Raw genomic sequence first — 12,980 nt, 5'->3', positions numbered from 1 at the left:
AGGTGATAAAATCTATTTCTTAAAAAAATTATTGATTGATTGATTGGTTGGTCGAACTGGGGATTAAACCCGGGGTACTCTACCTCTGAGCTACATCCTCAATGGTTTTTATTTACTTTATTTTTTTAATTGTCAACAGACCTTTATTTTTTATTTATTTAAATGTGGTGCTAAGAATTGAACCCAGAGCCTCACACATGCTAGGCAAGTGCTTTACCACTGAGCCACAATCCCAGCCCTTTATTTTATTTTTGAGAAAGGGTCTTACTAAGTTACTGAGGCTGGCCTCAAACCTGTGATCTTCCTGCCTCAGCCTCCTGAGTTGCTAGGCTAACAGGTGTGTGCTTACAGCCTGGTTCTATTTTTATTTTGAATTTGGGTTTCTGTTTCTTGCACTTAAAGGAATCCCAACCAATTCACAGACCCATAATAGTATATACCTATAAATTTTTATTTTTGATAGGAGAAATGCTCCCAGTATTTCAAATTCTCTAGCTATTTTACCCTGTAAAACAGCATAATTTTTTTGTATCTTGATTCCAAATTCTGGTTATTTTTATTTTTACTGTTATTACTTTTATTCAAACCCCTACTTAAGCCTCTCTGAAAATAAACTCTAAATACTAGGTTAATACTACCCAAATGCTGATGCAGTAGGGCAACTTAGTAAGACCCTGTCTCAGAATAAAAAATAAAAAGGATGGGTATGTTGCTCAGTGGGTAAGTTCCCCTGGGTTCAATTCCCAGTACCAAATATATATACATACATACATATATACATAACAGGGATATAAAGTATAGGCACTGATCTGTAGCTAGTTTTTTCCGTAGACTTGAACCTTAACTAAAAGCATGCCAGCTGTTCAATTTCACATTCTGAATTAAAATATGGCCCCACTGGATCAACATGATTGGGGATTCCTGATTTAGAATGGCTAATCAATAATTAAAAATAAACTTCCCTGAATTTTGACCTAAAATTGGGAGGACAGAGAACAGGAAATAAGGTTCAGTTATAATCAGAGCTGATATTCTTTTTCTCCCCTCTTCCTTCCTCCCTTTCTTTTTCTGTGACACTTTTAATAGAAATGTGTGATTAAAGGAATATTGGTAAATGGGTGCTATGTTTGAAAACTGTGCTAGGTCTCAGAGTGATCTTAGGAGAAGAAAATAGGAGATAAAATAGGAGATGATGATGAAATAGGGAGAGAATCACAGATTCAGAGCTGGAAGAGATCATAAAGATTATCTTGTCCAACTCTTTCAATTTTAGGAATGAAAGTGACTTCCCAGTGAGGTAAACAGCAGGGCTAGATTCCACCGCTATCTCCTTCTGCCCTATGTCTAGCTCTGGTCCACCTCCAGCCTGGCAAAGACATTCTACACTTTCTTGACACTGGTTCTTTGTCCCCAACCCCCACCATAAATGACATGAGGCCTGTCAAAATCCATTTAAAGAAAATATGATGGTTCCTGGGGACTAGGATTTTCCTTTTTTTTTCAGATTAATTAACTAGTGAATTTCTGCTAAGTTTATGATGTAGAATATATGGATATTTAGGAAAAATTCACAACCCTGCCTTCAAAAATCTGCTTGCTGAGGAAATAGTCTCTAAATAATATAAGTTTGTTTTATAATTTAGATCAGTGGTCCTCTATGATAATCTGATACAAACTATGGATTAGCTGCTGAGAAAAACCCAAACATTTCTGCACATATTCAGGAAGCTAATGGATCCCTTGAAGTCCACCCCTGATCATAAGCCAAAAATTATCAGATTTACTGTGTACTGCCATATAAAAATTATCTATAGAAACAAAATAGAAGCTTTATAATAATATCTTTGATGCAAAATGAATAAATCTTACATTCCTTCTACAGCAAAGAAATTGCATTCCTTAGTATCATCAAAATGTCTTTCTATAAGTGCTTATTTTCCAATGTCAATTTTGTGTATGTTTTATTCTGTAAGAATATCTTGTCTGCTGTCAGTTTCTGGAAGCCATTTTCATGTAGATGCGTTTATATATAAAAATACAAAGATAAACTTCATTAAGACCAGAAGAAATGCAGCTTAGCTAATGAATTACTCTTTTTCAATTTTTTTTTTTTTATCTAGCTTGGAATGCTGTTTCTAAGGCTTTGATGCCAAAGGGACTGAAGTCATTAAGATGAGTTGATAATACTGCAGCATGAACACTTTCTGCTCTATTAAAAAAATTATTTAACTCTTTTAGAATTTAATTTCTTAACAAAAAGTGAAAGGTTTATGTACAACAAAATCTACAGATTAATGTCAAGAATAAATCCAAAGGAGGATAATTCCTTTTCTTTGTGTGGAATTATTTATATTAAATGTAATTTGGAATTTAAAACAATGAAGTAGACAAGTGCAGTGGCACACAACTGTTAATCCCAGTGGCTCAAGAGGCTGAGGCAGGAAGGTGACAAGTTCAAAGCCAGCCTCACAACTCAGCAAGGCTCTGTATAAAAATAAAACATAAAAAAGGGGCTGGGGATGTGGCTTAGTTGTTAAGCGCCCCTGGGTTCAATCCCTGGTACCAAAAGTAAACAAATCAATGAAACTGATGTTACAAAAAAATCAGAAAACATGCCTTAACACACAAACTCTCATTAGTGAACTCAATCATATGCGAAAGACACATTTCTACTTAGTAGTACATGTTAACAAAGCAGGACTTATTTAAAGGATAGATATGAACATATACATACCACAGGTTGTTTTGTTATGTCCACCAGGTCCTTAAGATTATAATACTGATGTTTCTCAAAGGCTGAAAACAGCATATCTAGTACATGTTGTTTATCAGCCCGAGCTCGCTTCCCATCTTCTTTCTTTTTCCTTTCATATTCAATCTATATGCAAAAAGAAAAAAAAAAAAAAAGAAAGAAAGAAAAGAAAAGCATCAATTCAACATACTCACTTGAAACACAGGCATCTCTGTTTTATACATCTAAAAACGATTAGATTTGAAGTTTTGGGCCATGTGCAGTGGCAGATGCCTATAATCCTAGCAACTTGAAGCAAGAGGATCAAGGCAGCCTGGTCAATTTAGTGAGACTCTGTCTCAAAATAAAAAGATTTGAAGATTGTAGGCAGAAGAGCTCTGAACTGGGGTTCAGAGCCTGGGATCCTCATTGCTCCCAGGACTCCCTATATCTTCAAGGCTTTAGGATACTAATAATGACAATCAGTAAATCATCTTCAGTATTCCTGAAGCTCTGCATGTAATGTGACTATTTCTCCCCAAGTAAGGTTTCTTTCTGGTGATTAGAAACTGTAATTTGCAGTTCCTTTGTTTTTTATTAACTAATATATAGTAAGAGTTTCTGTACTAGACATAGATTGGAAGGTAACACCTTTCAAACATGAGGTCCCTGGGGGCAGGCAGATCATACAATGGGTTCTCTAGGAAGTCAGAAGTTTGGGAAGCAAAGGTTAAAATAAAAAAGAATACGGGCAGTGCCAGTTCTCACTCTGGATCTTGCTGCCTCCTTGAAGCTGTTTTTTTTTTTTGTGAAATGAAGTAGGTTTAGCAAAGGAAAAGGTAAATATATACTTGGCTCTCAGACACAAGGAAACCATTTCTCTGAAATCCTCATTTTATCTTAGAACATTGTGTGACCTCTAAATTCATTTGTATAACATACTCTTCTTTTAACACACACACACACACACACACACACACACACACACACTATACCTCTTTATCTAAGTAAAAACAATACTCTTGGACCGCATGTTGTGTGTATCCTCTAGTCTGACATATTTTCATGCACACAAATTTGGGAAGCAATGGCCCCAAAAGAATGAAGTTCTCTTCCCCTGTTATCATCCTGGGTTTGTTTATTTGTAAAAAAAATTACCTCTGGGGCTGGGGTTGTAGTTTGCCTCACACGCGTGAGGCACTGGGTTCAATCCTCAGCACCACATAAAAATAAATAAATAAAATAAAGATACTGTGTCCATCTACAACTAAATAAAAATTTAAAAGATTATCTCTTTATTGAAAATATATAACTTCTATTCACTTATTTTAGTTCAGTTGAAAAAAAATTTTAAGGAAGCACTTCATTTTTATAAAGCATAGAAACTTGTTATAGGAAACATACATAAATGGTAGCAACCCACCAGGTAAATAAAACCTCAGTAGACTGAGTAAAGCTGTCAGAGAACAATCTCCTGTTCATCAGCTGGAATGATTATAATCTGGGGACTAGCTTAAAAAAATAACAAAATATACTTCAAAAGTAACAACTAAATTATTGCATAAACTCCATCTCTTGCAATGAGGTTTATTCTCTATATTTTAACAATAGAGATTTGTCAAGAATGATAAAATTTAGTTGCAATTGATCTATTGATGTTAAAACTGAAAATACATCTTACATATAATTGGAGACTTACAAATCAGTGGCTAAAAAGGCAACTTTGACAATATTGCCTTTTAATGAAATAAACTTAGGAGCCAGACAAGGGAGAAAGGGGTAACTTAATCAACTTAATTTTTTTTAAAATATGTACATCTTGGGGATGAAACTCAAAATCCATTTATCTTGCTTGGCACAGTGGTGCATGCCTGCAATCTCAGTGACTCAGGAGACTAAGGCAAGAGGATAACAAGTTCAAGGCCAGCCTCAGCAACTTGGCAAAACAGTGTCTAAAAATAAAAAATAAAAAGGACTGGGGATGTGACTCAGTGGTTAAGAGCCCCTGGGTTCAATATCTGGTGCCAAAAAAAAAATTCTATTCATTTCTTTGGGAGATCAAGCACGAACTATGTACTAGGCAGTGCACTAAGATATGGAGCAAATAAGATAGTCTTCTCTTTAAAACAGTATTTCTTTCTTTGGGCTCATGTATTAAAATGCATAGAGGCCCTTGAGCATTTAAAATGTATTAACAGTAGACCACAGAACTACCTAGGATAAGATCACGATGCTGAAAATAATGCAAATGTACGACACAGATTGCATTGTTGGGGAGGAATGAAATCCTGCCAGGCAGTCTCAAGATTTCCTGGGTGAGAACAGCATAAAAGAGAACATGATGGGCAGTTACAAAGAATTTAGAAGAATATAGGCTTTCTCTAGGGCCCAAAAAAGGATAGAAGAAGATTATATTATTGGGGAGAAAAAAGGATGAGAGACCCGGATAAAACCCACAAATCCAAATATCAGGGTCTTTGGGTTAAAAGTGGGATGATATCATGGGATGTGTAATGGGGTAAATATGTTAAGCCTTTCTTTGCTGACCAGTGACTACAACATATCTTTACTTAGTTTGAATCCTGACATCCCCTTCCACTGTCACACTGCACTTATACAGTATCGGACAACCCAGAAAGTGGGCCTGGTGAAAAGCAGAAAAAGCCAGGACTGGGAGATGAAGACATTATAATCCTTTACCCTGGTCAAGTGCAGGATAAGAGAAATTTACCTTGGGATCTAGAAAATAAATCAAAGAATCTATTTACATACAGAAGAGAGATGGTAACTGCTTATTCCCTTCCCAAGGGGTTGGGTGGGATGTGGGATTTCATTTATTGTCAAAAGCTATTGGTTTCCAGGGAAGACAAGACAAAGTGGGGACCCAGGAAAAGATTAGAGTTTAGCTTATTTTCTTTCCCCATCACTGAGCACTGAACCCAGGGCCTCATGCATGCTAGGTAAGAGTGTTACCACTGAGTTTTTATTTTATGCTATTTTGAGGCAGGATGTCACTAAGTTGCCCAGGCTAGCCTTGAACTTCCAATCCTCCTGCCCCAGCCTCCATATCCTTGGGAATACAAGTGTGAGTGGGATTAGGCCTTTGCATCCTTCATATGCAGTCAGACCCTGCATGACAACTGTCTCCACTCCCTTCCCAGCTTTAGTTTATGTTGAAAGAAGATGACAGATATAGATAAATTCAGAAAAAAGAAGTGATTTCTACCCTTTGGAGGCTCTTCATTATATAAAATGATGGGTGAAGCTGGGAAGATTAATAGAAAAAAATGTTTTCAAAGAAACACGCTGGTAAAGCAAGAAGGGCTACTTCAGAGAGATCAAGATATAATATTCTCGTTGGCAATGGTGAGAAAAACTTTTTAAGGGTTTGTTATCAATTCCCAAACCCAGAGTTAAGATGGCCAGAATTCAAAGGCAAGAATTTAGAATAAATTAGAAAGGAACTTTAAAATCATTACCAGGGATAAGATCAGAAGTTAGATTAAGTTGTGATTTATAATGTTAATGAGTAGGAAGAAAACCACCAAATTCTATCTAGATTTTTTTTTTTAAAATTGGTTTACATACCTCCTGCTCAAATACAGTGACTGCACTGAATGTTGGTGCTTTCCTTCTTTAAAAATAAAGGGGAAAGCAGAATAGAAATGTATGCTAATCATTCTATGTTAACCATGTCCACCAATGGCTCAATTCCTTGAGGTAGTGTGGCCTCTTATCTACTGAACAACAATTCTTAAAAGTGTAATCTGAAAGCCCCAACACATTTATTCTTATGTTTATTAAAAAAAAAAAAAAAACAAGAAATGGGCAAAGGTATAACTCAGTGGTAGAGGACATGTCTAGCATGTACAAGGCCCTGAGTTTGATCCTAGCACTACAAAAAAAAAACCCTATAAAACCCCAAAACATCTATTATTGTCATAGTCCTGTACTATGGGATAACTTATAAAAAAATATTGCTTTAAAGCTAAACTGGTTAAATCTTTTTTGATAATATCTAAGACAGGTCCATAATCCAAATTCTCCTTTGTTGTATCAGGTAAGAAGTTCCAGTATATGTGTAATTATAAAAAGGGGTTTAAATTATTTCCATGTTCATTAAGTTAATAATACCTAATATGCTTATGATAAAACTAAGGTCCTTGAAGTTAACTTTTCTTTTTTCTTTTTAAAATCTAAACAGTATAGAAGTGGTAATCTTAGTATTCAACTTAATCTTGGTACTGCAGGTAAGAGTAATTACACAAACTATAAATAATATGCACTAGTATACTTCAGAGAAATTTATAGTTCTGAGATAATGTTACTTCTGTTGGTTAACTATTTTTCCTTTGGGCACTTTGTTTCTGACACAGGCACCTTAAAGAAACAACACTTGGGCTGGGGATGTGGCTCAAGGGTAACGTGCTCGCCTGGCATGCGCAGGCGCTGGGTTCGATCCTCAGCACCACATAAAAATAAAATAAAGATGTTGTGTCCAACAAAAACTAAAAAATGAATATTAAAAAAAAATTCTCTCTTAAAAAAAAAAAAGAAAACACTCAAAGCAGTCAGACTAAATCTAACTTGTTAGCAGCCAATACAAAATATTACTGACAGTTATTAAAACAAATAGTTTATAAGTCAAGTGAATTTTAATTACTGATCTTCTTCTGTCCTTAATGACCATACATCACTATGTAGCCAATATCATAGAAATAAACTTAAATTCAGGAAGTACTTTAAACTTTTGTCTCCAGTTATAAATTTTTATAATTAAAAAATCTATCATACACAACTAATCTTACTTTTGCAACAGAAAACAAATTATTCAATACTAAAATTCAACAAAATGTTGAAAATCCATTGTGGATGTGGTAAAGAGATGTTCAACTGTCATTACTGAAACCTTAATCACTGACTAAAATTATAAATGCCACCCACTACCAATTAAAATATTATAACTCAGATGTCTGTAAATTTTGAGACTGTTGTTTGCAGAAATACTTTGATTGCTATGTCAAGGCAGTCTCTGTGAAGGTTTTTATTTTAACTGCGAAAGTGAGCATGACAGCCTCAACTATCATGGTTTCGCATTTTAAGTCCTTAAGAAAAATCATTTCCCCCTCCCCTCTACAAATGCTTCTATTTCTGCTTAGTGTGTTACCATCATTTCTTTGGAGGAAATCATTTCTTTAGAATCCACAGTCCTTGGTGTACAAATTCAAATGGATAAGATATAGTATGTACTATATTAGGCAAACACTGCTGAAAAGCCTTTATGATACATTCTTGCAGGCATCCATTTTAATCAGCAAAATTAAGAAGACTAAAACAGTTGGTTGCCATACTAAAGAAACAATCTGTTTTATGCATAAGGACAAATTTTATTTCTAGTTCCTGAGGGTTAACCTCAAGGTTCTATGTAACAATTCTATTACTTGAATTAATCACTTTTCTAGTTAAGTGTTTCTGGTTTTCTCTCACTTTCTGATGAAGGGCTAGAGAACACATTGTTTGTCAAACTCAGGAGCAGGGGATAGAGGTGATAAGAAAGACAAGAAGATATTAATTCTTTTTAAAAATCCTGGGTTTGGAAGAAAGAAACTTTCTGATCTCCTCCCTCATATCATTATTGAATCCCATCCCTTCCTCAACAGGAGATGGCAGACAGAACTGTAAAAAGTTTCTATCTCTTTGGATTAGTGGTTGTAAACTAGAATAACCTAGGGAACTTTAAACACCTTGAGATAATTGGCTCCCACATTGGATCAAATGATCAAACTCTGGAGGCATTTTCTTTTTTAAAGCCGCCTGGCTGATTCTACTATCTAGCCCATGTTGAGAACCATTATCAAAGAATACTATGAAATTTACACATGCCAGATGACAACATATAAAACCAGAAACACACAACAATTATGATTGAGAGATGGAGGGAGTTGAAAGGAATCTTGTAAATTAGCTTTCTTCTTTTTCTTCCTTCCTCCCCCCCCCCCCTTTTTTTTGGTGTGGCACTAAGGTTTGAACCCAGCGGTGCTCTACCATTAAGCTACATCCCTAGCCTGAATACCCATGCTTAGTTTTTAAAAATATTGCCAACTATGAAAGCTTCGTAACAGCAATAGACAATATAACTTAAGGTACTATACCACAAGGCGCATCAAGCTTTAGCTTTAGGCCATGGTGGTTGTGGTGGCAGGGTCCTTCAGGCTACATTTCCAAGATTCCCTGGCTAGCTGGTGTTTGTCAGTGGGAGAATGAAACCAGGAGGAAGGGCAATTCTCTCTGTAACCAGGCTTCTTCTCCCGTTTCCAATTCCAATTCTTCCACTTTGTATTCATAAACTATTTGTATCCAATTCCCTACACCGAATCCCTTTCTGCTACAAATATCTTGAGCTGTTTCTGTTTCCAAGAGAGACAGGGAATGACGAGTCATATTTAAAATGGTATTGATAATTTCCATTTTAGAACAGCCAATCTCGTTCTAAAGAGGATCTGATTCCTCTAAGGATCTGATTCCTTTACCCTTCTTGCTACTTTATAGAGTGACTGACAGAGATCATTCTGAAGCAAGAGAAGTATCAGTTTTTCCACTTTTTTATTCACATGTATTTGCTTTATTGGCATTATCTACAGTTTCTTTGTGGAAATTTTTTAAAGACATCTGCTCATTTTTGAGACTGAGTTTAATTAATAAAAGGTATTATAACCTATATATCTCAGAATTTAGTACCATATACAAAAAGCTGAAAACAAATAAAAATGTGTGGGCACCACAGTTAATTCCTCTGTGCTGTACTATCTCTACTCTTTTGCTAAAAACAACTGATTTTAGGAAGTACATAAGGGTTTGTATAAAGCCAATTCCTGTGGTAAGTATTTTTAAAACTTTTCCCTTTATAAGATGAAAAACAAGATAAATGTAAGTTCTAATGTTTTCCCCTTACCCATTGGGTTCTCTTGTAAACCCTGCTTTGAAGATCCCATTTTTTTCTAAAGTTTGTTTTCACTACTTCAGAGGATTAGGAAAGGGGAATTGGTGTTTAAATGCTTGCAAAATGCAGGATTAAATAAATTCCTGAAGGTTTCTTTTATTCCCCCACCCCCACCCCGTTTTGTAGTGTTGAGGATCAAACCTAGGGTCTTCTACAGGCTAGGCATATTCTCTGCCACTGAGCTATATCCCAACCCTAAGAGTTCCCAATTTTTAAATATTAAAATATAGGTGTCAATTTTGCAGGGGGAAATATTCAGAATCTATAAGTTCTTTTAACATGAAATCCCTCTATTCAACCCCTGTCGTCCTCCCCTCCCCGCCCCACACACCTTAAGGAGACTCTAACAAATCAGTGTTTCAAAATACTTTGGAAAATGCTGACTTACATGAACTGGTTTCAGTTTCTGAAACTTAATGAAAGAGGAGGCAAGGCCACAGAAACATAAGGGTCATCTTCTCATAAAAGGAGGGTTTGCAGGATAATGCTTTCAAGGAAGGGGTGTTCTAAAAGATAATGCTGATTATATAATTCTTTTGGCCTAATGTATGCTTTCTGAATGGCAAGTATGGTGGGTATTATGATACAGACAGTATGTGAACTAAAGAAAAAATTTTAACTCAGTGCTTAGAATAATTCCAAGTACAAAGTAGGAGTTCATATATCTGTATAGTCTCTATGTATATGCAAATTTCTCCATATGCCATAGGTTGGTGAAAATTTTTCTAGGTGTAAATGCAAGGAAGTTTCTTTCTAATCAATGTAAAGATAGGGTTAGGGTTATACCTTGGTGGTCAAGAGCTTGCCTAGCATGCACAAGGTCCTAGGTTTGGTCCCCAACACTTTTTTAAAAAAATATTTTTTTTCTTAGTCATAGATGGACAAATATCTTTATTTATTTATTTTTATGTGGTGCTGAGATTCGAACCCAGTGCCTCACACATGCAAGGCAAGTGCTCTACCACCGAGCTACAACCCCAACACTTTAAAGAAAAAAGATATACTTTTGCAAGTACATATACAATTTTCACCCTCTAAGTTTTGAAGAAATCTCTACTCATTTTTATTCTGAAAATTGCATCCAAAGAACCATAAACATTAAAATGAAAGAATAGGCTTCATGTTTTTACACTTTGCAAAACTTTGTAAATATAATATTGGGCTTAAAATTTTTCATTAAAAATCTTGATTATGCAATGTCTAAAACATTCCTGATTAACTATGTTATTACTCAATCTTTTAAAATATCAGTGTTTCCTTCTGATATATAAGAAAAGTTTCATATGCTGTGTACAGTAGGCATTATACTATAATACTGAATGTTTTTAAAGCTGTGCAGGTGCTTCTACCCGTTCAGATACACTCCCATAGAAAACACTTACTAAACATTTATTCAAATGCAATGTAATAGATTATAGTCAACTTTTGATTTTATGTAAATGAAATCTTAATCAAAGATTATTATGTGACTCTTTACTATAACGACTCTTGTACTATGACAACCTTCACAAAGGTTCGTGCCTTGAAATGAAACATCAATATTAAAGGCTGACAAGGAGTTCAGAATACAAAGCATTTGGACTTATTTACATTTGTTTTTGAGAGAAGACAAACCTTAGACAGCTGAGGTAGGGTGCCATCCTCGCCATAACACTTAGCTTTCCCCCTTTGCATCCTAATAGAATTTTACCGCTTATGATAACAAGTCAGACAATCCACATGCACTGTGACAATTCTAATAACTCAAAAAAGACTTTAAAAAGAGGAAAATTAGAATAAAATCACTCTAGTTCCTACCATCCCAAACCAATGACGTCAGATATTTCACCAATCTCCAATTCTGGATATTTGTTTCCAGTGTTTTTCTATCTTAAACAACATAGAGAAACATTACTGTACATACATTTTTTTGACATTTGTTTTACTATTATAAATTCCTATATTCAAGATTGCCAGTCAAAGGACAAATCCTTTTAAATAGTACTTTTGATACAAATTACTAAAATTCCCTCCAGAAAGGTTACATCTCTTCACAGCCTATGGAAAGTGCTATTTATCTTATCCTCCCTGTGACAAAGAGTGGAAACTGTATATAGAAGACTGGCCCATAAGAGAAGAAGAGTGGAGTCAAAGGTTATAGGAGAAGCACACCATGAAGAAGAAAGGCAAAGACAAATAAGACCTACATTATTTTAGTTTTCTATTTCCATTAACTCCAGGAAGTTATGTGTACAATTATGTACAGCATAGCAACATTTCAGTCAAGAAAATACCACGTATATGACAGTATTATACAGCCAAGGGATGCAAGCTATACCACTGAGGTCTGTGTAGTACCCTTTATATGTTTGCACAATGATCAAACTGCCTACCAACACATTTCTCAAAACATCCCAATCAGACATTGCATAACTGTGCACCCAACTAGGAGTAGAAAAGGCAGAAGAGGACGAGAAGCAGATTCTTATCTACACCCGACAGAAAAATACCTCTCTTGTATTATCTGACACTATTGTCTCCCTTTACCTTCCTGGTCTTCTTTAGTTTTTTTTTCCCCCATAAAGCATAACAAAAAGCTGTGCAGCTGAACTGTGGACTGCCTTGTCTAATCTAATCAGTGCAGCAATTTTTTTTTTTTTTTAAAACATCTGAATGTCTCCAGAAGGAATAGGTGTACACAGTTCTTACACTCCCCAGCATTTGCCTTCGTAAGCCTCAGTCTTCTGCTCAGTTACATGCCTGTTTAGCCCTGGAAGCTTTTGCTATGTCTCATGCAAATTAACCACTAGAAACTTAAATACCATAAAGTAGTATTTTGGCAGACACTGTTCTGTGGTACTTAATAAGTCTGGACACCTAAGGTCAGTTTTAAAAGAGGTTTTCATTCTTTCTATGCTCAGTATCAAAAGGGATCTTAAGCAACAAAGTAGGATACAAGAGTTCAACTGTTAACTGCTACTTAACTTGACGTTCATCGAATCATTACATTTCTTGGGCTGGGGTTGTGGCTCAGAGGTAGAGGACTTGTCTAGCACATGTGAGGCACTGGGTTGGATCCCTAGCACCACACAAAAAATAAATAAATAAAGTAAAGGCATTGCGTTCATCTACAACTAAAAATATATATATTTTTAAAAAACATTACATTTCTTCTTGCATTACAGGTACTTCAAACCTCCAAACCTTAGCCGTTTTAGCATTGTTAATCCTGTGGCAATAATCATGGTGGTTAAGAGCTTGATTCTTAAG

At 35.4% G+C, this 12,980-nt stretch overlaps 1 protein-coding gene across 1 annotated transcript in view; it reads right to left on the bottom strand.

The window, feature by feature from the left end:
* Gtf2f2 (general transcription factor IIF subunit 2) overlaps nt 1–12,980 on the bottom strand; it is a 150,637-nt gene that overhangs the window by 14,106 nt on the left and 123,551 nt on the right. Inside the window, exon 7 of the mRNA XM_027928969.2 lies at nt 2,735–2,878. Coding sequence (XP_027784770.1) covers nt 2,735–2,878 — 144 coding nt within the window. The remainder of the gene's footprint in view (nt 1–2,734; nt 2,879–12,980) is intronic.

Source organism: Marmota flaviventris, chromosome 4, assembly GCF_047511675.1.
Source record: "Marmota flaviventris isolate mMarFla1 chromosome 4, mMarFla1.hap1, whole genome shotgun sequence".
Lineage (NCBI taxonomy): Eukaryota > Metazoa > Chordata > Mammalia > Rodentia > Sciuridae > Marmota > Marmota flaviventris.
This window is presented reverse-complemented; position numbering and strand designations above follow the sequence as displayed.